At 54.6% G+C, this 21195-nt stretch overlaps 1 protein-coding gene across 1 annotated transcript; it reads right to left on the reverse strand.

Moving 5' to 3' along the window:
• Positions 1–7324: 7324 nt before the first annotated feature.
• Positions 7325–19593, reverse strand: LOC118642216 (stem-loop binding protein). Its single transcript, XM_036279826.1, has 8 exons — positions 19535–19593; positions 19320–19445; positions 17055–17159; positions 14840–14899; positions 14413–14550; positions 12702–12851; positions 11647–11731; positions 7325–8234 (listed from the first exon to the last, which is right to left on the reverse strand). Exons 1-8 carry the CDS (start codon positions 19591–19593, stop codon positions 8118–8120), a joined length of 840 nt encoding a protein of 279 aa, XP_036135719.1. The 3' UTR covers positions 7325–8117.
• Positions 19594–21195: the final 1602 nt, after the last annotated feature.

A 21195-nucleotide genomic window follows, 5' to 3' on the forward strand; every position in this document is an offset into this window, starting at 1 on the left:
GCGGCCCCGCGCAGGCGCGCGCACGCACGGCCCCGAGGGGCGCGCACGCACGGGCGGGGACACGCACCCGGCCGCCGCCTCGCGGGCCGACGCCGGGCCGGTACCTGAGCGCGGCCGAGCGGCGGCGGCCACGGCCGGCCGGGCGGAGCGACTGAGTCGCCGGCCCTGCAGGCTGTGCTCCTCCCGCAACGGCCGACGCGCCTCCGCCGCGGGGAAGCACACCACGCGCCCCGCCCCCTCCGGCCGCGCTCATTGGCCGCCCGGCCGCGGCCACCGCCCGCTCGCTCCGCCACCCTCCGCCCCTCAGCGCGCCGCGCGCACGAGGACTGGGCTGCGTCCGGGTGGGCGGGGCCTGAGACGGCAGGGGCGGGCCAGCGCTGACGGAGGGGCGGAGCTGCGTCCGAGTGGGCGGGCCCTGAGACGGCAGGGGCGGGCCAACGCTGGCGGAGGGGCGGGGCTGCGTCCGAGTGGGCGGGCCCTGAGACGGCAGGGGCGGGCCAGCGCCGACGGAGAGGACGGGGCTGCGTCCGGGTGGGCGGGGCCTGAAACGGCAGGGGAGGGACAGCGCCGACGGAGAGGACGGGGCTGCGTCCGGGTGGGCGGGGCCTGAGACGGAGGAGGCGGGCCAGTGCGGGCGGAGGGGCGGGGCTGCGTCCGAGTGGGCGGGACCTGAGGGGCAGGGGGCGGTGCTGCGCCAGTGGAGGGGCAGGGGTACGCCGACGTGGGCGTGCGCTGCGGCTCTGGAAGGCGGGCGGTGGGGCGACCCGAGGCGGCGGAGGCGATGGTGGCAGGGAAGGCCGGTGGCTCTGGCTGGCGCTAAGGATTTGGCCCCGGCGGCAGCCCGGCCGTTCGAGGACATCCACTGCGACCCCGCGGTCCCCACTTTCCGGGGCGTGCCCGCCCTGCTGGTGACCACAGTGTGACCTTGAGCTGGCGTCTTTGAGAACCTGCCGTAGGCCATCGGCAATACCAGACGAGAAACAAGGACGAGTTGTGAGGCCTGGAAAGAAAGAACTGAAACTGCCATTATGTATTATTCCCAGCGTGGTTGTCTGCAAAGAAATCCCGAAGGAAGATGCGCGCATAGGTGGTGCAACACGGAGCCCCAGGGGCACCGCGGGGACGCCCCGGGAGTGAGCGTGCGCTTTGCGGACCTTCACGGGAAAGGTTGCAGGACATGACTGAGTGTGAACGGAGAAACGGCCACCCCCACACACACACACCGTGGACAGGAAGGCTGCCTAGAGCCACGGAGGTTCTCGCCCAACAAACCTGAAAGTCTCTTCATGCCCCTCTGCTCTTTTTCTAATAGGATTTGTTACTTGCTGTTGGTTTTGAGAGTTCTGTATGTATTCTAGGTACAAGTCCGTTGGCCCCTATGCGGTTGGCAAAGATTTTCTCTCCTGCAGAAAAAGTTTCTCCTTCGACAAGGCCCAGTTTCAGTTTTTCCTTTTATGGATTGTGCTTTTGGTGTCAAGTCTAAGACGTCTGCCTAGCCCTAAATCCAATCGATTTTCAAGTGTGATACTTTCACTTTTCATGTAAGTCTGTGGGATGAAGTGTGAGATTTGGGTTGGGGTTCAGGGCTGTGCATGTCCAATCACTGGGCGTCAAGGGCCCCTGAAGAAGGCCGACTTTCGAGCACAGCTCCAACAGTGCCCTCCTAGGAGTCCACTCTGTGTCATCCCTTCTCCTTGAGGGTGGGCTGCCCACTTTCTAACCAAAGAAGTGAGAGGCTGTCGCTTCCGGTATCAGTTATACAAAACTGACATCCATCTTTCTGGTTCCGACAAAGCCAGCTGCCACATGGAGAAGCCCAACTGGCAAGGATCAGAGGACAACCTCTGGCCAACAGCATGTGAGGAACAGATCCTGCCAGCAACCACCTGAGTGAGCCCGGACATGGCTCCTTCCCCAGCGGAGCCTTCAGGGGAGGCTCTGGGCCCCTGACACCTTCTCTGCAACCCTCTCACGGCCTGGATGAGAGGACCCAACTCGCCACAGAAGCTCAGATAAGAAGCCTCCCTTGCAAAGCCACTGGGTTTGCAGAATGTTATGTAACGACAGATAACCAAGACAGCCTTGCTTTGCCTACCTTTGTCACCTCTGCCCAAGGAGGAAACGAAGGGTCCTTGGGAAACTCAAATCTGCTTTTTCCCTAGAGCACAACTAGCACGCTGGTGGCCTGTCACACCTGGACCCCTCTCAAAGTCGCATTCAAGGCCACTGGGGGGCATGCCACATAACCTCATGTGGCATGGTGTTCACATGGGCGAATATCGTGCACTGGTCCAGGCTCCAGGACCCCTCCAGGGGCAGACCCAACCACGTTTAAGCCTCCACGAAGCCACTAGGACTGCTCCGTGGTAGACTTCCCACTTCCCAAGTGCCTAAGTGATTCATCTTGACTGAAGACCATCCCTGCCCAGCCTGTTAACAATGTGCAGACTTTGTTGAGGCACTGAGCCAGGCCCTCTGACCGTAACAGCTGCCGCTGCCAAGTATTAGTAAGCAGGTAGCATTCACACTGTCCTTTAATCCTTAGAACCAGCCTATGAGGTAGACACTATTAGCCGGGTTTTATAGACGGGGACACAAAGCCCTGTTACACAGCTAGAAGAGACAGAGCTGGGGCTGGATGGCAGGTCTGCATTCCTCACCCCACAAAGTACCCTTGATGTCCAGGCCAGGGCGTACTCCTGGGCACCTTACACAGTCGGTGCCTTTGTTGGAACACCAGGCCTGAAGTCCCCTAGAGCCACTATCTGGAGCCTTTCTTCCTACACACCTACCCTGAGGGAGTGTTTTTTCAGAAAACTTTATATGCATCTTTTTCATTTTTGTTAAAAAGGTATGTAACTAAAAACTAGTTCTTTTTTTTTTTTTTATCCTCACCCGAGGACATTTTTCCATTTTTTGCACAGATAGAGTAGGAGGGAGAGAGAGGAAGAGAGAGAGAGAGAGAGAGAGAGAGAGAGAGAGAGAGAGAGAAACATTGACGTGAAAGGGACACATCAAGTGGCTGCCACCCGCACGACCAACCAAGGCCGGGGACAAACTGCAACCAAGGTACATGCCCTTAGCGGGAACCGAACCCGTGTCTCTCCAGACCGCAGGCCGATGCTCTAACCGCTGAGCCAAATCGGCCAGGGCAGTTCTTTTTTTTTTTTTTTGGTACGTGCCCCTAGCAGGAACCTAACCCGGGACTCTCTGGTCCGCAGGCCAACACTCCAACCACTGAGCCAACCCGCCAGGGCTAAAAACTGGTTCTTTTAAAAGCATGAAAGTTCACGTCATTTTAATTTAAAGTTATGGGTTGGGAGTTTATGCTCTGACACATCACTCAGCAATTAAGAATTTCTTTTCTGCCCTGGCCGGTTTGGCTCAGCGGTTAGAGCGTTGGCCTGCGGTCCAGAGAGACCCGGGTTTGGTTCCCACTAAGGGCACATACCTCGGTTGCAGTTTGTCCCCGGCCCTGGTCGGTCGTGCAGGTGGCAGCCACTTGATGTGTTCCTTTCACGTCGATGTTTCTTTCTCTCTCTCTCTCTCCCCCTCCCACTCTACCTGGGCAAAAAATGGAAAAATGTCCTCGGGTGAGGATAAAAAAAAAAAAAGAATTTCTTTTCTTTCTTCTCGGCTGGAGTCCACTCAAGCTGACATGTAATCTTCCAGTCCACGCTGGACCAACTGTGAAGTCACTGTGGTCAATGTAGGCCTGGGGCCTCGGTCCCATAGCTCCAAGCCATGGTGCTGTACCTGGCGGGCACACAACTGTTTGTATCTTCAAAGTGTGAGTTTTACCAAGTGGCTTACGTCCAATTAAAGTCTGCCCATGAAAAAGCAAACAAGTCCTGGCCGGTTTGGCTCAGCAGTTAGAGCATCGGCCTGCGGTCTGGAGAGATCCGGGTTCACTTCCCGCTAAGGGCACGTACCTCCATTGCAGTTTGTCCCTGGTTGGGTCGTGTGGGTGGCGACCACTCGATGTATCCCTTTCACGTGGATGTTTCTCTCTCTCTCCCTCCCACTCTATCTGAACAAAATATCGAAAAATGTCCTCGAGTGAGGATTAAAAAGAAAAAACAAAACAGCAACAACAACAAATAAAACAAAACCAATACACCTTGAGATTCTTAAACAAAAAATTAATACACAGCCTAATGTTCCAAAGGCCCACTTTCCACCCCCCATCCCTCCCCCCACACACATATAGAGCCAACCCTGGTTCCAGGAAGACAGCTCACAAATTCATGCGCAAAGCACTCACAGTTGGCCAAGTGCGGTAATGTAACTTTACCCAGATCTTTCAGATTCGCCTGCACGGAGGAAAAAGACACTGTAAACTCTGCATTTATTAGAAGAACCACTTGCCCTGGCCGGTTTGGTTCAGCGGTTAGAGCATCAGCTTACGGTCCAGAGAGACCTGGGTTCGGTTCCCGCTAAGGGCTTGTACCTCCGTTGCAGTTTGTCCCCGGCCCTGGTTGGTCGTGCGGGTGGCAGCCACTCGATGTGACCCTTTCACGGTGATGTTTCTCTTTCTCTTCCTCTTTCTCCCTCCCACTCTATCTGAACAAAAAAATGCCCTCAGGTGAGGATAAAAAAAAAAAATTAGAGAAGAACCACCCACTTGGGGCCAGAAATGCACTCTGGGTTCAGGCAGCGGCTGCTGACTCACCTGGGAGGCTCAGCGACGTCACCTTATCAAAGGGACTGAGGAATCGGCCACAATGGCCAAGAAGCTGAAAAAGCCGCCGGAGGACAGGATCCTGATGGACCAGCAGAAACAAGAATGGCTTCACAATACATGAGAAAAGGAAGTGAGAGGATGTAGGATGACAACCCTGATAAGCTGACCACGTCCATCTATACAAGGGAAGATAGGAAAATGAATCCCCAATGGGACCGAGATAGCAATCAGCTGGAATTGTGAAGAATTAATCATGCTGGACAAACTTAATTCAGTTCTGACACTTCTTGGTTCGATGTACAAGAGTCAAGAATAAAGACAACTCAATCCCAGCCTATTGGTTATTTGTAACTCATACAGAAAATACTAGATTATGTTAACAACATTAAAAGGCGAACACAAAAGCCTGAAGATTGATTTCTTGGGGCTTAAGAGCATTCCAAGAATTTAAATGCGAAGCAAAAGCTAGTAGCCAGAGCAGGTTCTTCTAGAACCTGAGTGAGATATGTCCCTGCTTGACCGCCCCAGCTGCTCACCTCAGAGGAAAGCCCACGCACACTGCAGACCCCAACTCTGACCTCTCACTCACCTGCTCCCGCAAGCCCAGCCTCTTTGGCTTAGTTTAAGGCCCCACATCACCCTCCACTACAGTCACTTAGTCTTCCCCAGGCCTCCAATCTCACCCTCGTACAGCACCAGCCCCAAGTCCAGAACCTCACGCTGAGATCGGCTCTCCTTGGATGGGTGGGAGCTCTCAGCCTGGAGACCTCTGAAGAGACCACGTATCTGCCCTCTTGTCCCTGGCCCCCGGGCACACACGCAGCAACATACCAGGGGAACTGTTATAGACGCTCCCGTTGGAAGCACAGGGGTGGGGAGGGGAGGACACACATGGAAGTGGTCTCTGCAGCCCCGGGGTTGTCAGGGACCTCCATGCCCCGGCCTGTCTGCAGCTGCACCGCTTCCATCCCAGTGCTCGCCGTGGCAACTAGAGGGCCCAAGTGCCTTCACTTCACACTGCCTGCCCTTTCCAGTCCAAACTGGCAGTGTTTTTGCCAATATAATTCTTTCAAAAGCTTCTGAGTCTCCTGTGAATCGTATTGGGGTTCATTTGACAAAAGCCACATGCATAGGTCTCCTCAAAACAAGCCCTTCTGTCTCGGGCTCCTGCTGGGAAAGAAGGTCACTCTCTCGGAAGCTGCTGATGGATGGACGCGCACCAGGACAGCCTTAACAAAGCCCGCCGGCCACAGCCTCGGCCAGACCGCGTCTTCTCGGCGGGCCTCCCGTCTCGGCTCTGCTCGGAGGCCTTCTCTGAAGCATTAGCCTCATTCACCCTCTGGAAAGGATGAGAACTGAGACTATCCAGGGCCGCTTCCACACAGGGACCACCAGCTTCTCTCCTCACCTTTGGGTGTCAGCGGCAGGCAGCCAGAGGCACCTTCAGAGCCATCCAGCCCTGCCCCCATTACCCAACACCACGCTAGCATCGACATCTCTGCTCTCCCTGCCCCCGCACCCTCCAGGCACCCACTGCCCAGCCTCCCAAACTTGAGGACTTGGCTGGCAGCCTGCACACCAGTCCCCTCAGGCCTTTGCACCTGCTGCCCTCTGGGGTGAGTTCTCTTCCCAACAGCTGTTCCTGCTGAAATGCCATCAGGCATCTCCCAACCACCCTATAGAAAATGGCAAGGTCCCCCCACCCAGTCACCCCTCGTCCCTACCCTCTTCTACTCCTAACCTTTAACCTGACACCGTATTTACTATCTTCTGTCCCCATCCAGGAACGAGTGCAGACTTTGGGGCGCCATTTCCTGCACGTCCCGTCTACTGGACAGTGCATTGTGATCAGAGGCAGGCTTCTGCCCCTCTGAAACACCTCGAACAAAGTGGCCAAAGCCCTTCGGCTCTTGGAGTTTAGCATCACTTCCAAGAGGGTGTCCTTGGGGGTGTGGCCGTGGGTTGGTGGCAGTAACTATGGGTAGAAAAGCCAGGTCCACGTGAGACTGTGAAAGACACCATGGGCCCTGGCCGGTTTGGCTCAGCGGTTGGAGTGTCAGCCTGTGGTCTGGAGAGACCCAGGTTCGGTTCCCGCTAAGGGCATGTACCTCAGTTGCAGTTTGTCCCCAGCCCCCGTTGGGTCGTGTGGGTGGCGACCACTCGATGTGTCCCTTTCACATCAATGTTTTTCTCTCTCTCTCCCTCCCACTCTATCTGAACAAAATATCAAAAAAATGTCCTCGGGTGAGGATAAAAAAAAAGACACCATGGGCAGGGTAGCCCCTCAGGACCTGGTCCAATACTCGCTCTGCGCCAGGGAGACTGTGCAGACAGGGAAAGACTGCCACCCCAGATGCCAAAATAGCATCAAACCCAGGTCCCTGGCGTCTGAGTGCTGGGCACACTGGATGTGTCTACTCTGGCTCCAGCCCCAAACCCATAATTAAGTAGGTCCTCCTCAGTGTGTGTGTGCGTGTGCGTGTGCGTGTGTGAGAGAGAGAGAGAGAGAGAGAAGCCAGGGCCACAATTCTGTCACTCTCAGGGCCAGGTAAGGACAGAACCTCACACGATCCTCCAAACACAAGAACTGTCTCGGCAGTTAGCCTATTTAGCAATGCAATAAATCAGTTAAAGGTTCTTTTTATTTTTGCAATCTCATTCCATACAAAAGCAATAAAAACATAACAACAGTCTTAACAAGAAGTTTACAACTGAATGTTTGAACAGAAAATCTGTATACATTATCATTTACAGCAATTTTACATGGTAAATTAACTGTGTAAAAAACGTTCTTTCTAAATCCCTTTGCTGCCTTAACTCTTGGAGTATAATCGGCAGAAGGCCTACCTGGTGCTGTTTACAAGCACCTGATTTAGACTGTCTGACTCACATAGGACCTATCACTTTAGTGACTTGACTATTCAGTGCTGTGTGTGGGAAAAAGACACCTTGACATATTGACAAAAGGCCAAAAACTAAGTTTCCATGAAGATATTAAAGGATCCGATTGTGAGAACACTCAGATACCAGTACAGAAAGCCGATGTGAGACTGGTCCCTGAACACAGTTAAACCCACACCACCCCCTGACAAGCAGCAACTGGATGTCTGAATGTCTGAAATATGGCGGGAAGCTAGTTCAATGTGCTTGTCAGGCAAACGTGGGGATGGTGGGGACTAAGCAATTAAGTCTGTTGTAAGATTGCTTCAAGTTTAATTTTCATTGCATTTAGTCGCATTTACGATTTAAAACATGCAGGATACACTCACTATACATAACATTGTTTCTGAAGAAAATAAGGCAAAGATGACAATTCACCATGTGACATAAACTATTCACAGGAGCTGCCCCACGACAGACGCACGACGCACGCTTGGCTGGCCCTTCACTTGGCCAGGGAGAGGGGCCTTGCTCTCTGCGGCCTCCGCACCAGTTAGCTCATAGCTGAGAAGTCTTTCAAAGGTTCGGTTAAACAAGCCTCCAAGTCAAACTCGTCCTCCACTTGGCAGTCCACGTGTCTGACCTTGGTGGGTGTGCCAGAGTCCATGTCCTAGAAAACAGAGGCATGGTCACAGCTAGTTCCTCACACCCGGGACCTGCAACCAGGAGCTAATCCCACTGAAGGAGCGAGGGCCACCTCCTATGGCCACAGCCTAAGACCGGTCATTACCAGCAGCAAAGGCCTGGGATGCTGGAGCGCATGAGAGAGTTCAAAACAACAGCTAATAAAATTCACAGATAAGCCCTGGCCAGTTTGGCTCAGCGGTTGGAGTGTCGGCCTGCGGTCCGGAGAGACCCGGGTTCGGTTCCCGCTAGGGGCACGTACTTCGGTTGCAGTTTGTCCCCGGCCCTGGTTGGTCGTGCGGGTGGCAGCCACTCGATGTGTCCCTTCACGTCGATGTTTCTCACTCTCTCTCCCTTCCTCTCTCTCTCTCTCCCACTCTATCTGTACAAAAAATGGAAAAATATCCTCGGGTGAGGATAAAAAAAAAAAAAAATTCACAGATAACATCAAAATGTATTTTAGCTGGGGCATGTCAAATTCCTATTCACTACCCACCTCCCTCCAAGTTAGAAACCAGTTGGCCCTTTAAGGCCCCCAAGCTGCAGCCACTCCACCTGACCAGGAGGAAGCAGAGCTGCCGCACTAGACCTGCATCGCTCTGACTCGCGATCAGTCACCCCAGACTACTGAGCACCTGCTCACCAGCAGAGGAAGAGCTGCCTCCGCTCCAGCAAGGGGGACCGAGGACAGCCCCTTCCCACCTCGGATATGCTACATACAAGGCACCGTAGAGTTCAGGTGTACACCATGCATGCTTTCTGTACATGCAGAGTGAATGCAGAGACCAGACGGCGCATGACAGTGGCTCTCAGGACACAAGTGAGCGTTTAGTTTAATATATTTCTGGTTGCCTTAATGAACACATTTCGCTTTTTTCATTTAAAAAGTTTAATGGGGCCCGGGCTGGTTTGGCTCAGCGGTTAGAGCGTTGGCCTGCGGTCTGGAGAGACCCGGGTTCGGTTCCCGTTAAGGGCACGTACCTCAGTTGCAGTTTGCCCCCGGCCCTGGTTGGGTTGTGTGGGTGGCGACCACTCGATGTGTCCCTTTCACGTCGATGTTTCTCTCTCTCTCTCTCTCTCCCCCTCCCACTCTATCTGAACAAAATATCAAAAAATGTCCTCGGGTAAGGATTAAAAAAAAAAAAAAAAAAGTTTAATGGGTCTGGCTGGTGTGGCTCAGTGGCTGAGCATCGACCCAGGCAGCAGGTCTCCGGTTCGATTCCTGGTCAGGACACCTGCCCAGGTTGTGGGCCCGGTCCTCAGTCGGGGGCATGCGGGAGGCAGCCAATCGATGTTCTCTCTCCTCGATGTTTCTCTCTCTCTCTCCCTCTCACTTTCCCTCTCTCTCTGAAATCAATAAAGGAAAAAAAAAATTTTTTTTAATAAATAAATAAGTTTAATGGAAGGGTCATACATTCAAATAAATTCAGGTTGTTAGAGTTTACAATTTAGGGAGTTTAAACCAGTTGAAGCCCAATGTTTATTCCAACTAAAACCAAAATTTTAAATGAATGTTTTTAAAAAAGGTCAACATCATGGGGGTAAAGGCAGGGAGACTATTCAAAAAAAAAGAAAAATCAAACTGTCAATTTAGAAGTGCAGCCCTTGCTTAAGTTCTGAATAAAAACAGAAAGGACCTGTTAAGAGAACCTGCTGGGCAGCCAAGGCCCCGAGTATGAACTGCGCACTGGCCAGCGCCGTCTCAGCGAGGCTGCCTGTCCTGCACCACAGCCCCGAGCTCCCAGTGCTGCGGGCAAAGCCCCACCCTCACAGCCCACAGGGGTGGTTAAGGCCCACACAGCAGACGGTCACCCGGTGCTCATGGCACTAAATCCAGCCATCTCGGAGCACCTCTCCGTGGTGACCCCAGGACCTGTCTCGCCTTTATGGTCTGGGGCTCCCCGCTCGCACCTGCACAGTCCCACCACCCTCAACCCCCAAGGTCTGCACGTCCTTCCCAACTTCTGAGACCATGAGCCACATGCACAGTTCTGTTCAGAATCGGCACGGAGTTCCTCTGCCTCTGCGGCAACACCAAGGACACCCCCTGCCGAGATATCTGCCTTTCTGGGAGCGTCCCGTAGTGAACCTCCTGTTTCTATTTCCTCGGCAACTTCCCCACATTGCCAGTATTCAAAACAGCCTGACAGCGGTATTCCTCACAATGTAAACTGTGTGTGCCCGTCCCTTCCTCCACTGTGAGACACGTGTGCCTCTTCTACCACAGCCCCACAGCCGGCGCACTGTGTGGTGCACTTGGTCAGAGCCAGGAAGACAGGGACCAGCTGGCCAGGGCGACCAGGGAAAAGGCAGGCGGAGCAGCTCTAGCTCGCAGGCCCCTGCACTGTGCGGTCCTAGTACAGGGTGACCTCAGAGACGTGACTGCTCCGCAGCCGACACTCATGTTTCCTAGTGTCTGACCTACTCCGCTCGCTGCGCTGGACACTCCCATGTGCAGAGACGAGAGGAGGGTCAGGGGGCCTGTCCCTGTGGACTGCTGACGTGGATCTGCCTGGACACATGCAGAAAAGTCTGCAGGAGCCCTGGCCGGGCAGCTTAGCTGGTTAGAGCGTCATCCCAATATGCCAAGGTTGCAGGTTCGATCCCTGGTCAGGGCACATACAAGACTCCACCAACAAATGCCTAAGCTGAACAAAAAGCTGATGTTTCTCTCTTCCTTCCTCTCTCTAAAATCATTAAAAAGAAAACAAAAAAGTCTGCAATAACATGCACCAAACCAGTAACTATGGAATTGAAAATGAGGCCATTTCATTTAAGTGCTTTTAATCTTGGAATTTTCCACTCAAAAACATGGAATTTTTGTGTGTGTTAATCCTCACCCAAGGACATTTTTCCATTGATTTTCAGAGAGAGTGGAAAGGAGAGAGGGAGGGAGAGACAGAGACACTGATGTGAGAGAGACACATCGATTGGTTGCTTCCCACACAACCCCATCTGGGGTGGGGATCAAACCTGCAACCCAAGTACATGCTCTTTATCAGGAATTGAACCCGAGACCTTTCAGTCCACAGGTCAACGCTCTAACCACTGACCAAACTGACCAGGGAGAAAATGGGGTTCTTCTAGAACTGGCAGCCACGGGGAAACTCCTGGGCACAGGCACCTGATGCAGCAACAACCAGCAGCTCACCCCTCGAACCCCTGCGGCCTGAGTGAACGCACAGCTGTGCCCGTACAGGTGCTGAACTGGAGGGGAATGGGTCACACACACTGACTCCACCTACCAAGTAAGGCCACGGCCTCGGACCGCATCAAACCACTCTGCCGGCTGTCCAGGGAGGGCGAGGAGCCCTCCTCACAGGCAGCCCGGTCACACTGCGCACCGTCCACAACGAGCCTGGCCCCTCACCGAGACGGGGCCAAGGAGAGGTACTCACCAAGTTATTATCCTGAGAGCTTGCCTGGGACTCAGAGCTGCTCTCTGTGGACTCAGTCTCCATCTCCCCAAGGTCCACGGGGTGTCTGTGAAATCAGACAGGCATCAGTCACCGACAACAAAGCGAGGAGACCCGCAGTGCAGGCAGTTCTCCAAGTCTGCTCGCCGGAAGCCCCATCAATATGCGCTGCCCCGAAGAAGAACCGTTCTCAGGGACTCCCACGTGCCGAATGAACCCCCGCCCTGCCAGGCAGAAGGGAGGCTGGTGGCAGTCCATGGCTCAGAGCCCAACCATGGGCCCCAGCTCAACCACGGCGGAGCTATGTTCACCCATGAGCACCCGAGTAAGGAGAAGCACCAATAAGCCCAATCTGGGGGGGGGATGAACTGTGACAGACTACACGACACCTCATCGCTACTCTTCCAACTTTTCACACGTAGAGTGGGACAGTGTTCTCACACTAGGAGAAAACCGGCATGCTATCTGCAAGGCCAAATTTACAAGCCATGTCAGAAGTAGTTTCAGACACAACATTTCTGATACGTTTCCCCAGCACTGAGCAGAAGTTCAAGCAACTGCACAGGAGACGGCAGTGCAAGCATCCCTCGGCCGCCTGCGACCGGCGTCCTGACCACGCAGCAGACACTCAGGCCTGAGAGCTTTCCAACTGGGCACAGTTTAAAACCAACAGGGAAAAGATAAAAACCTTTTCGAGTTAAAAAAATATATAAAATACCTACTTTCATAATTAAAAATAATTGCTCAAATAATTTTTAGGATGTTTATCTTAAAAACAAATGAACAGAACCCCATATATTTCTAGGTGTTCTAAGCTGTTTTCCCTAGCTACAAAAAGTGAATTCAGCCTGGGAAGCAGGCTCCTCCCCACACACCCCAGGGCCCACCCCTTCAGCTTTAAACACTCCTGCACACACAACCCACAGGAAGCTCTGACAACGGGCTGTCTGACAGCCTGCCTGGCACACAGGTGACAGAGCTATCCCAGTCAGGGCACAAGCTGCAGAAACAGAGGACAAGAAGGCAATAAGACATACATTTCTTGAAAATCACATCCTTCTTCAGCTGGAGGGTCCCAAAAATGCAGGGCCACCTTCCAGAGTTTGATCTGCTGGTCCCATGAGCGCCGACTGTACTTCTTGAATTTGTTGGGGGTCTTGGGATGAATGCCGGGTTGTCGAAGGTGCCTATGGGAGAGGCAGACTATCCTGGCACACAGCCCAAAGACTAACCAATTCTAAGGTTAGTATTGTTTTAAAAATATAGATCGGCCCTGGCCAGTTTGGCTCAGCAGTTAAAGCATCGGCCTGCGGTCCAGAGAGACCCAGGTTTGGTTCCCGCTAAGGGCATGTACCTCGGGGTTGTGCGGGTCGCAACAACTCGATGTGTCCCTTTCATGTCGATGTTTCTCTCTCTCTCTCTCTCTCCCCCCCTCCCACTCTATCTGAAAAAAATATGGAAAAATATCCTCGGGTGAGGATTAAAAAAAAAGTATAGATCAGCCCTGGCCGGTTTGGCTCAGAGGTCAGAGCGTCAGCCTGCGGTCCAGAGACCCAGGTTCGGTTCCTGCTGGGAGCACGTACCTCGATTGCAGTTTGTCCCCGGCCCTGGTTGGGTCGTGCGGGTGGCAGCCACTCGATGTGTCCCTTTCACATCAATGTTTCTCTCTCTCTCTCTCCCTCCCACTCTATCTGAACAAAATATCGAAAGGTGTCCTCAGGTGAGGATTAAAAAATTAAAAAAAAAAAGTATAGATCAACTAATCTTCTACAACGCAAGCAAAGTAATGGCCTAAAAAGCACCACCTCTCTGCCTGCTGCTCCTCTGCAGTCTGTGCTCCGGAGAGTGCACCTGAACCCCGACCCTACGCAGGAGGCGCCGCACTCTAGAGCGTGCCCTGAAGGAGCAGGAGCTGCCTTCCACGCGGGCACTGCGCACTGTGCTCAGGGAGACCTTTACGGTGAACTTCACTTGCTCCCAACCATGTTTTTTTTTTGTTTATTTTTTAATCCTCACCCGAGGACATTTTTCCATTCTTTATTCAGACAGAGCGAGAGGGAGAGAGGAAGAGAGAGAAACATCAACGTGAAAGGGACACATCAAGCGGCTGCCACCCACACAACCCAACCAGGGCCGGGGACAAACTACAACTGAAGTACATGCCCTTAACGGGAACCAAACCCGGGTCTCTCTGGACCGCAGGCCGATGCTCTAACCGCCAGGGTGCTCCCCACCATGTTTTTAACGACTTTAGGTTCACAAGACTCTGAGTCTTAAGAAATAAAATGTTTATTCAACATTATAAATGGCAAATGTGTTACTTTTAAAACCTCCTGTCCATCCCTGGACAATCTGGCTCAAAAGTTGGAGCGTCAGCCAACGGACCAATGAGTCATGGGTTCGATTCCAGCCAAGGGCACATACCTCAGTTGCAATTTGTCCCCGGCCCTGGTTAGGGTCGTGCGGGAGGCAGCCACTCGATGTGTCCCTTTCACGTTTATGTTTCTCTCTCTCTCTCTCTCTCTCTCATCCTCTCTCTCTCCCTCCCACTCTATCTGAAGAAAAATGGAAAAAAAGTCCTCAGGTAAGAATAAAAAAATAAAACCTCCTATCCCTGGTTTTCCCCTCACCAGCCCCTTCTCTGCTGACATAAGCAGGTGGCTCTGCTCCAGAGTCAGGCTCCACATCTAGGGTCTCCATAGAGAGCAACGCCCAGTGTGGCTGGGACGCACCCACGCGACGGCTCACCTGGGGACCTCTCTAATGTAGCGGTCATAGGCCATGGTGTTTTTCCCGTAGTTAATCTGCTTCTGTCTCCTCATCAGGACACTTTCGTCCGTCTCCAGGTCGGCTGGCACTGCGGACGAAGACGCCTTCGAATCACAACTGGAGAGAATAAAATTAACACCAGAACCAGACTCGCAACTCAGACCACTGTACAAGGGAACACAGAAGCACAGTGACGAGGGCTGTGCTCCGGGCTCCACATCAGATGAGCCCAGGACAGCCCACACCTTTGCACACACAGGAGTTAAGTGCACAACAGACACAACATTCCAGTTAGTGAAGAACGACTCATCATAAGTGCTAATGACAAACCACATCTGCTCACACTTTCTCGTTCACAAATTACAGGTGTATCCAATTAGAAAAGAAACAATAAAACGGCATTTACCTTCCCAATGATGATTTTCTTTCTCTTCCAAAGTCATTTATGAGGAGTTTTCTTTTGTATCTGGGAGCAAAATAAATGTTTGCTGTTTTTAGAAAGGCATAAAAAGTAACTGAACACTTAGTGCTTTCGGAACAATGCAGGACTCAAGCCTCCGAGTGGGGTGTCTGACGAGAGGAGCCGGGTAAGAGCATGTTGTCTTACCGTTCTGACCTCCCTTAGTCACTCCCTTTCATAAGAAGAGAAAGATTATTTGCCAAGGTCATAGTGAGTGCTTAAAGCGACCAGGTTCTGAGAGAAGCCTGCTGCCCACGGCCCTCAGCCCATGTGTAACACACGCTTCTCAAGGCCAAACAGACCCTAACGGTTTCAGACTAAGTTGTGATATCCTGATATCCAAGCAACACAGAAATGTACAACCCCCACACCCTGTAACCTTAGAAAAATCAGTAATAAAGTGTTTCTTCCTAACCCTCCGCTACCTGCTAAGGGCCCTGTGTGCCTGCGGGGCACCTCCCTCCTTCTCTATCTCGAAGGGCCGAGCCCTCCTGCTCCTCGTGGCTCCGCGAGGCACTCGGCTGCTTCCACAGCAGCTGCCAAGCGGCTTAGCAGAGACATGCCTGACACTGAGACCACGGACCACCTTGAGCTGCAAGTTCCTGCGAGTGTCTGAGAGATGTCACATTCACTGTGCCTCCCTCCACGATGTGAACTCCTCGGCCCTCCAAGTCTGCTGCAGTCCGGACACCAGGAGCAGAGCACTGGTCTACCTCCTGTGTGTCTGCCACGGCGCTGAGCACCCAGCATCCTGTGGAACTGCAAACTCGCCCTTGACATCACTTCCTGTAGGGCTCGTTCTCTCCAGGACCCCAGCTGACAAAGACTGGCTTCGGGTATGACAGAAACCCAAAGCTCAGACCACTGATGTGGTTGTGTCGGCCTCCATTCGGTACAGGGAGCTGCCCTCTCACAACCCTGCCCGTGGGAAGAAGGCAGACTGCCATGACCAGCAGGTCCAGGCGCCCGGCTGTAAATAAAGGCAGCACATTCCATCACAAAAGTGGATCAACAGAGTGGCCCCAAACAGAGAAGGCCTATTTTGCAAAGTACGACAATTTTCAGAGACAGGCCTGTGAGACAACCGAGGAAAAAAGAGGGGTCCCCCTGCATAGCACAGGAGCTGCAGATGGTCCCCCCTGAGGATGGCAGGGGCCAGAGCACACAGGTCCATTTAAAAGTTGTTTTAAGTCCTGGGAGCAGAGCACAGAAATTGCACAGACCAAGTCAAACAGCCTGACCTTACAGCTGACAGACCAAGGCCCACATAAATAAGTCCCTCAAAACATGAGGCCCACGTCTGTCAAGGCCACACACACTTTCATGGCCCCCTGACCAGTCATAACCAACCCCACATGTGGGTGCCCTTGCTATGCAGTCAGCTACCAATGCCACCAGCCCTGCAGCAGGGGGCAGGCAGTCCAGCCCTGCCCTCTGTTTACACTGAGGCCACCTGTTCCCCAGAATTAAGAACCAATGCACTCCTGGATCAACACATTTCAACTAATTATGAGCCACAACGTTTTACCTCAAAGTTCATCCAGCTGGTTTGCACAGCATGTATCAAAGTGGAGAGAGGCCCCAAAATACCAGTGAGAACATTATCAAGTGAGACAAGCACTGGTTAAGGAGGCATCATCTGAGCCATTATGGTTCAGGAAAAGGCCGTAGCCTGGAGTATGGGAGAATCTGGATACATGAAACAATTTGGAGTCCAACTGCAAGGGGTTCAGACTCCAAATCAGGGATCCCTCCCTGAGCTTTGGTCACTCCCAAACTGTTACCTGAGCCAGGTGTCAGTCATCTGAAGAGAGCACCTCCACAGTCTGTGGGGCTGGGAGCACCTAGTGTAGCAGGTTGGGGCACATCATGGTGGTCCTCTGCAATCTAGCTGCGGTCCGAAGGGGCAGCCACTAAGACACCTGTCCTCAAACCTCAGTGAGCACACTCACCTGGAGGCCCCACCCAGAGTGTCCCCTCCAGCAGCCCTGGGGGTAAGGGGGAAGCTGAGAATCTACATTTCTACTAAGTTTCCAGGAGTTGCTGATGTTGCTGGTCTGGGGACCAGAATTTTAAGAACCACAGTTCTAACACATCCCTCTTTTTAATTTATAATTTAAAACACAACAGATAACATTTCAAAGTGGTCTGAAATGTATACCTCGCAATTTCTTTGTTCACCCTGGTCCTCATCTCATCTTCTTCCACGGCACTCGCCCAGTCTGAACACCTGGCACGGGGCTTTGGGCCTTCAGGAGTGGTGAAGCTGCAGGAAACGGAAACGCACGCTTGAACCTGCCACACTTTCAGTTTCCTTTTCAGATCGGACACCAGGAAACGATCAGAGGACGTCTGGAGAGTGCCGAGAGGCTCTGGGGGAATCTCCACCCCAGACTCACTAGAGCTCACTGAGTTTGGGAAGTATGCTCAACGGCCTCTCTGGGCTTCATTCATTAAACTTTTTCTGTGCACCACCTTGTACCAGCATTGGCTAAATCCGGAGGACAAAGTCCACCGGTGGGGGAGGGGAGGGTTAGGCAGACAAAGTCAGCAAAGCACTGAGAAGGGTGCCCCAACACAACTCATTCTTTTACTTGCAAAACAAGGCACTCATTTGTTATACACTAAATAGATTCCTAATAATACACTTAAATAAAGATTCCTAATAATACACTTAATAAAGTTAAACAGAACAACCAACACCATGAAATTACTTAATAAACAGTAGCTACTATTTACTTTTAGATGCACACAATAGATTCAGAATAGAGCACATCGTAATTAAAACTGAAGGGCAGGGATGAGAATAGACACTCGTCCCTGCTGCATTAGGACTTCATCCACTGGGTCAAACTGACTCTAGGAGCTCAGTTCTATCTAGAACTGAGGGGAACCTCTAGCCAAGATCAGGCAATTTGAGAATATAAGGCTTGGTGCCAAGAGTTCTGGCAGTTAGAATTGCTGGGCTTTAAAGATTAGATATAAACTTACATTTTTATATTTCCTCCTCAATTTCCTATTGGCCACCACTGGTGTATCAAAACTAGGTTCACTTCAACTGCAGCAATAAGCAAACTTGTGTATTCTAGATGTTTTGAAAATGCGTAACAAATGATTATCCGTCTACATAATTATCCTTTTCCCCCTGAAGTTACCCACGGGGAGAAATTCAAACTGGATTTCTAGAAGTTAATTTCCAGAGTCTGAAAGTGGTTGGCAGGGTGTGAAATCAAGGAACCAAAAGCTAAACTGACTGAGTGACTGTCACAGACACAGAACCAAATGCAGGCTGGCTGTGGTTGGACACCAACACCCCCACTTGGTCTCCCGGCCACAACGAATTCCTAAACTTTTAAAAGTGCTGACAAACAACCTTCCGCTACATCTCACCTTCGGTAGAATCACACAGAACCTTTCGTGGATCTAAGACCCTTTCCTTAGACGGGGTACGTTCACCCACCTACCCTATCCTAGGACAAGAGTACTTTTGGGGAGAGGGCCCAGTGGAAGCAGAGCCTGTGCTCACACCGAGCTAACCGCCCTCCAGAGGGACACTTCCGCCCTGTGAGGGCAGCAGCTGGCCGGCTCCCCGGGACCTGCATGCAGCGTGCAGCCCCACTCTGGCCCCACCGGGGTTTCCCAGAGCAGATGGCAGGTGAAAGGCCCCAGACCAGGAGCATCCCCACCACACTGGGAAAGTCAGGAGACCCTGTGGCTGACCGGCGAGCTAGAGGGTACCCGTGGGGACACACCACCCTTACCTGCAGCTAGGCCCACTGGAGGCCTGCGGTCCGGAGCCTGATCTCCGCGTACCCCTGCGCCCGTCTTCCCAGCTAGCCCGAGGCCGCTCTCACACCTCTTCCCAGGTCACCCCACCGAGCCCAGCTCTGAACGCCTCCTACAGGCGCCAACCCCTCCCCTTTGCGCGCAGCAGGCGAGGCCTCCCACCCTCTCGAGACCCCATCAGCTCCCCGCGCCTTCCTGCTCACCTGGGAACCTCCACGCCTGACCACGGGGCCCTTCCCCAGCCGGGCCTGCTGCCCGTCCTCCCCGTCTCCGCAAAGACAAGCCACGCAACCCCGCGCCACGCAACCCGCACCTTGCATCGCCCTCCACGCCCCGCTGCGCCCCAGCGGCACAGCACGTACCGTGGGTCCCGCCTCGAGGACGCTCCGAACGGCTCTCCTACCTCGGCTCCGTCTGCCGGCACCGTCCGCCCGACTGAGCAGCAGCCCTCCCACGGGGCAGACGCCCGCCTGCGGGCCTGGCACCCGGACCCTCGCGGGACGCCCCCGAACACCGCGCCGCACGGCTCGCCCACCCCGCGGGGCGCAGGCACGAGGAGAGCGGGGCCCCGCCGCCCCGCCGCGGCAGGACCCGGCCGCGCTGCCCCTGCAGGGCCCGCCCCTCCCCGCGGCGCCCTCACCTGTCGGGTCTGCGGTCGCCCGCCGGCTTCGCCGGGCCCTCGGCGTCCTCGGCGCCCTCGGCCGTCCGGTGCTGGCCGTCGGCTCTGCGCTTGCGCCCGAGGCTCCATCGCGCGGGGGGCGGCGGGCTGCGGGCGAGAGGCCGCGTCAGGGCGGGCGGACGGGCCCGCGACGCCCGCCGCCCCGCACCCCTGCCCGGCCCGCGACCCGGCCTCACCTGGCGTCGCGGTCGCAGCGGCTCCGGTACCTGGGGGGGCTTCGCGGGCTGCTGGCCATGTCCGGGCGGCGACCACTGGCGCGTCCTCTCCCGCGACGCAGACAGACTGCGCGCCCCGCCCCCAACCGCCTTTATCCGCCCCGCCCCGCCCCGCCCTGCGCCGTCCCGCGCCCGGCCGGGCGAGACCATCGGGCCGCGGGGGAGCCCGCTCGGACGCGCGACGCGCAGGCGGCTGAGGAGGCGCGAGACACCGGGACGCTGCCGGCTGCGGACGGGTCGACGCCGCGGGGCTGGCGGCGCGCGCGCCCGGAAAAGGTCGCCTCCCCCCTCGGCGTGGAGGTGCCCGGGGCCTCGCCGCTGATTGGACGCGCCTTCGCGGGCGGGGGAGGGGCACTGGCGGGAGATTCGGCCGCGCGACGCGGGCGCTCGCGGGAGGCCAGCGGCTCGGCCCTCCCATTGGTCCCGGCCTGGGCGGGGACCGCCTACGATTGGCCGCCCGGGACGGCGTTCTCCGCGCTGGCGGGAAAGGGAACCCGGAAGGGGCGGCGGCGGGCAGCGCCCAGGGCGCGAGTCTGCGGAAGCCCGTGGGCCGCCCGCTGCCACTTCCAGCGCGCCCCGCGCCCACCCCGCCTGCACCCCGCCCCGCAGCGCCCTCGCCAGTGAGCACTAGGCCGAAGGTGGCAGGAAAACCGGACGCTCAGGGCGCTGAAACCTCCTCCACCTCTTGTGCTTTTGTTAATTTTTAAATATTGAACGTTTGGCTGCGCAGAGAGGAAGAAAGCAGGGAGAGCGTGGACTCGTTCCACTCTTTATACAACTCGTCTCGCACGGGATGAGGCCGGGCCGGTTCCCGCGTCTCGGTGGCTCGTGTGCACCCCTTTCCTGAAAACCTCGGGCCCGGCGACACGAAGGGGCAGCAAGGTGTGGGAAGCTCGCCCGTTCCCTGAAAGCCCGAGCGGCGGGCCCCGGCCGCCCTCCGGCCACCCGGGCCACCCAGGCCACAGTGAAGGCACAGGGTTGGAGGCCGACGCGCAGGGCCAGCGCCCTCGGGCCGCCAGAGCGCACCCGTGGGCGCGTCCAGAGGTCCTGGGCGCCCACCGCGCTCCTGGGGAACTCCCGCAGCCCTTCCGCCAGAGCCCCAGGCCCGCTCCCACAGGTGCCCTGGAAATGGGCTTCGGAGACCCCCACCGCCCCTCCCCACAGGCAGGAAACCGGAGGGGAAGGTTCTTACAGCACCTGCCTCCTTTTCCTTATTCTGAACAAAACACCCATGTTGAAGGGGATGGCTTCTCCAACTGTTACCAAAGCTTGAATATCAGGCAAAACAAAATATTCCACTTAGAGAAAGCATATTTAACTTCAGGCTAACATTTTATTAAATATTATATCGCTTAGCTACAATAGACATATTTATAAAACTAAGTAACTTCCTTTTGCAGTAGAAACCCCATACTGGCCCTCCCTAGGCAGCATCTGAAACTCCAAGCTGAGGCTGGGAATGCCTCCTGGCTGCCCCCTCTAATGCCTTCATCTGCTGAGCACCCCAAGGGCCCACAAATCCTCTGCTCCCAAATCCCGGGGGTTTGGCATACCTTGGGTGAGCTGGACCAGCTGGTCCATCACCCCTGCTTCAGGTGGCCAGTTTTGGTGGGGCTCAGGGT

Source organism: Molossus molossus, unplaced genomic scaffold (genome assembly GCF_014108415.1).
Source record: "Molossus molossus isolate mMolMol1 unplaced genomic scaffold, mMolMol1.p scaffold_m16_p_1, whole genome shotgun sequence".
Lineage (NCBI taxonomy): Eukaryota > Metazoa > Chordata > Mammalia > Chiroptera > Molossidae > Molossus > Molossus molossus.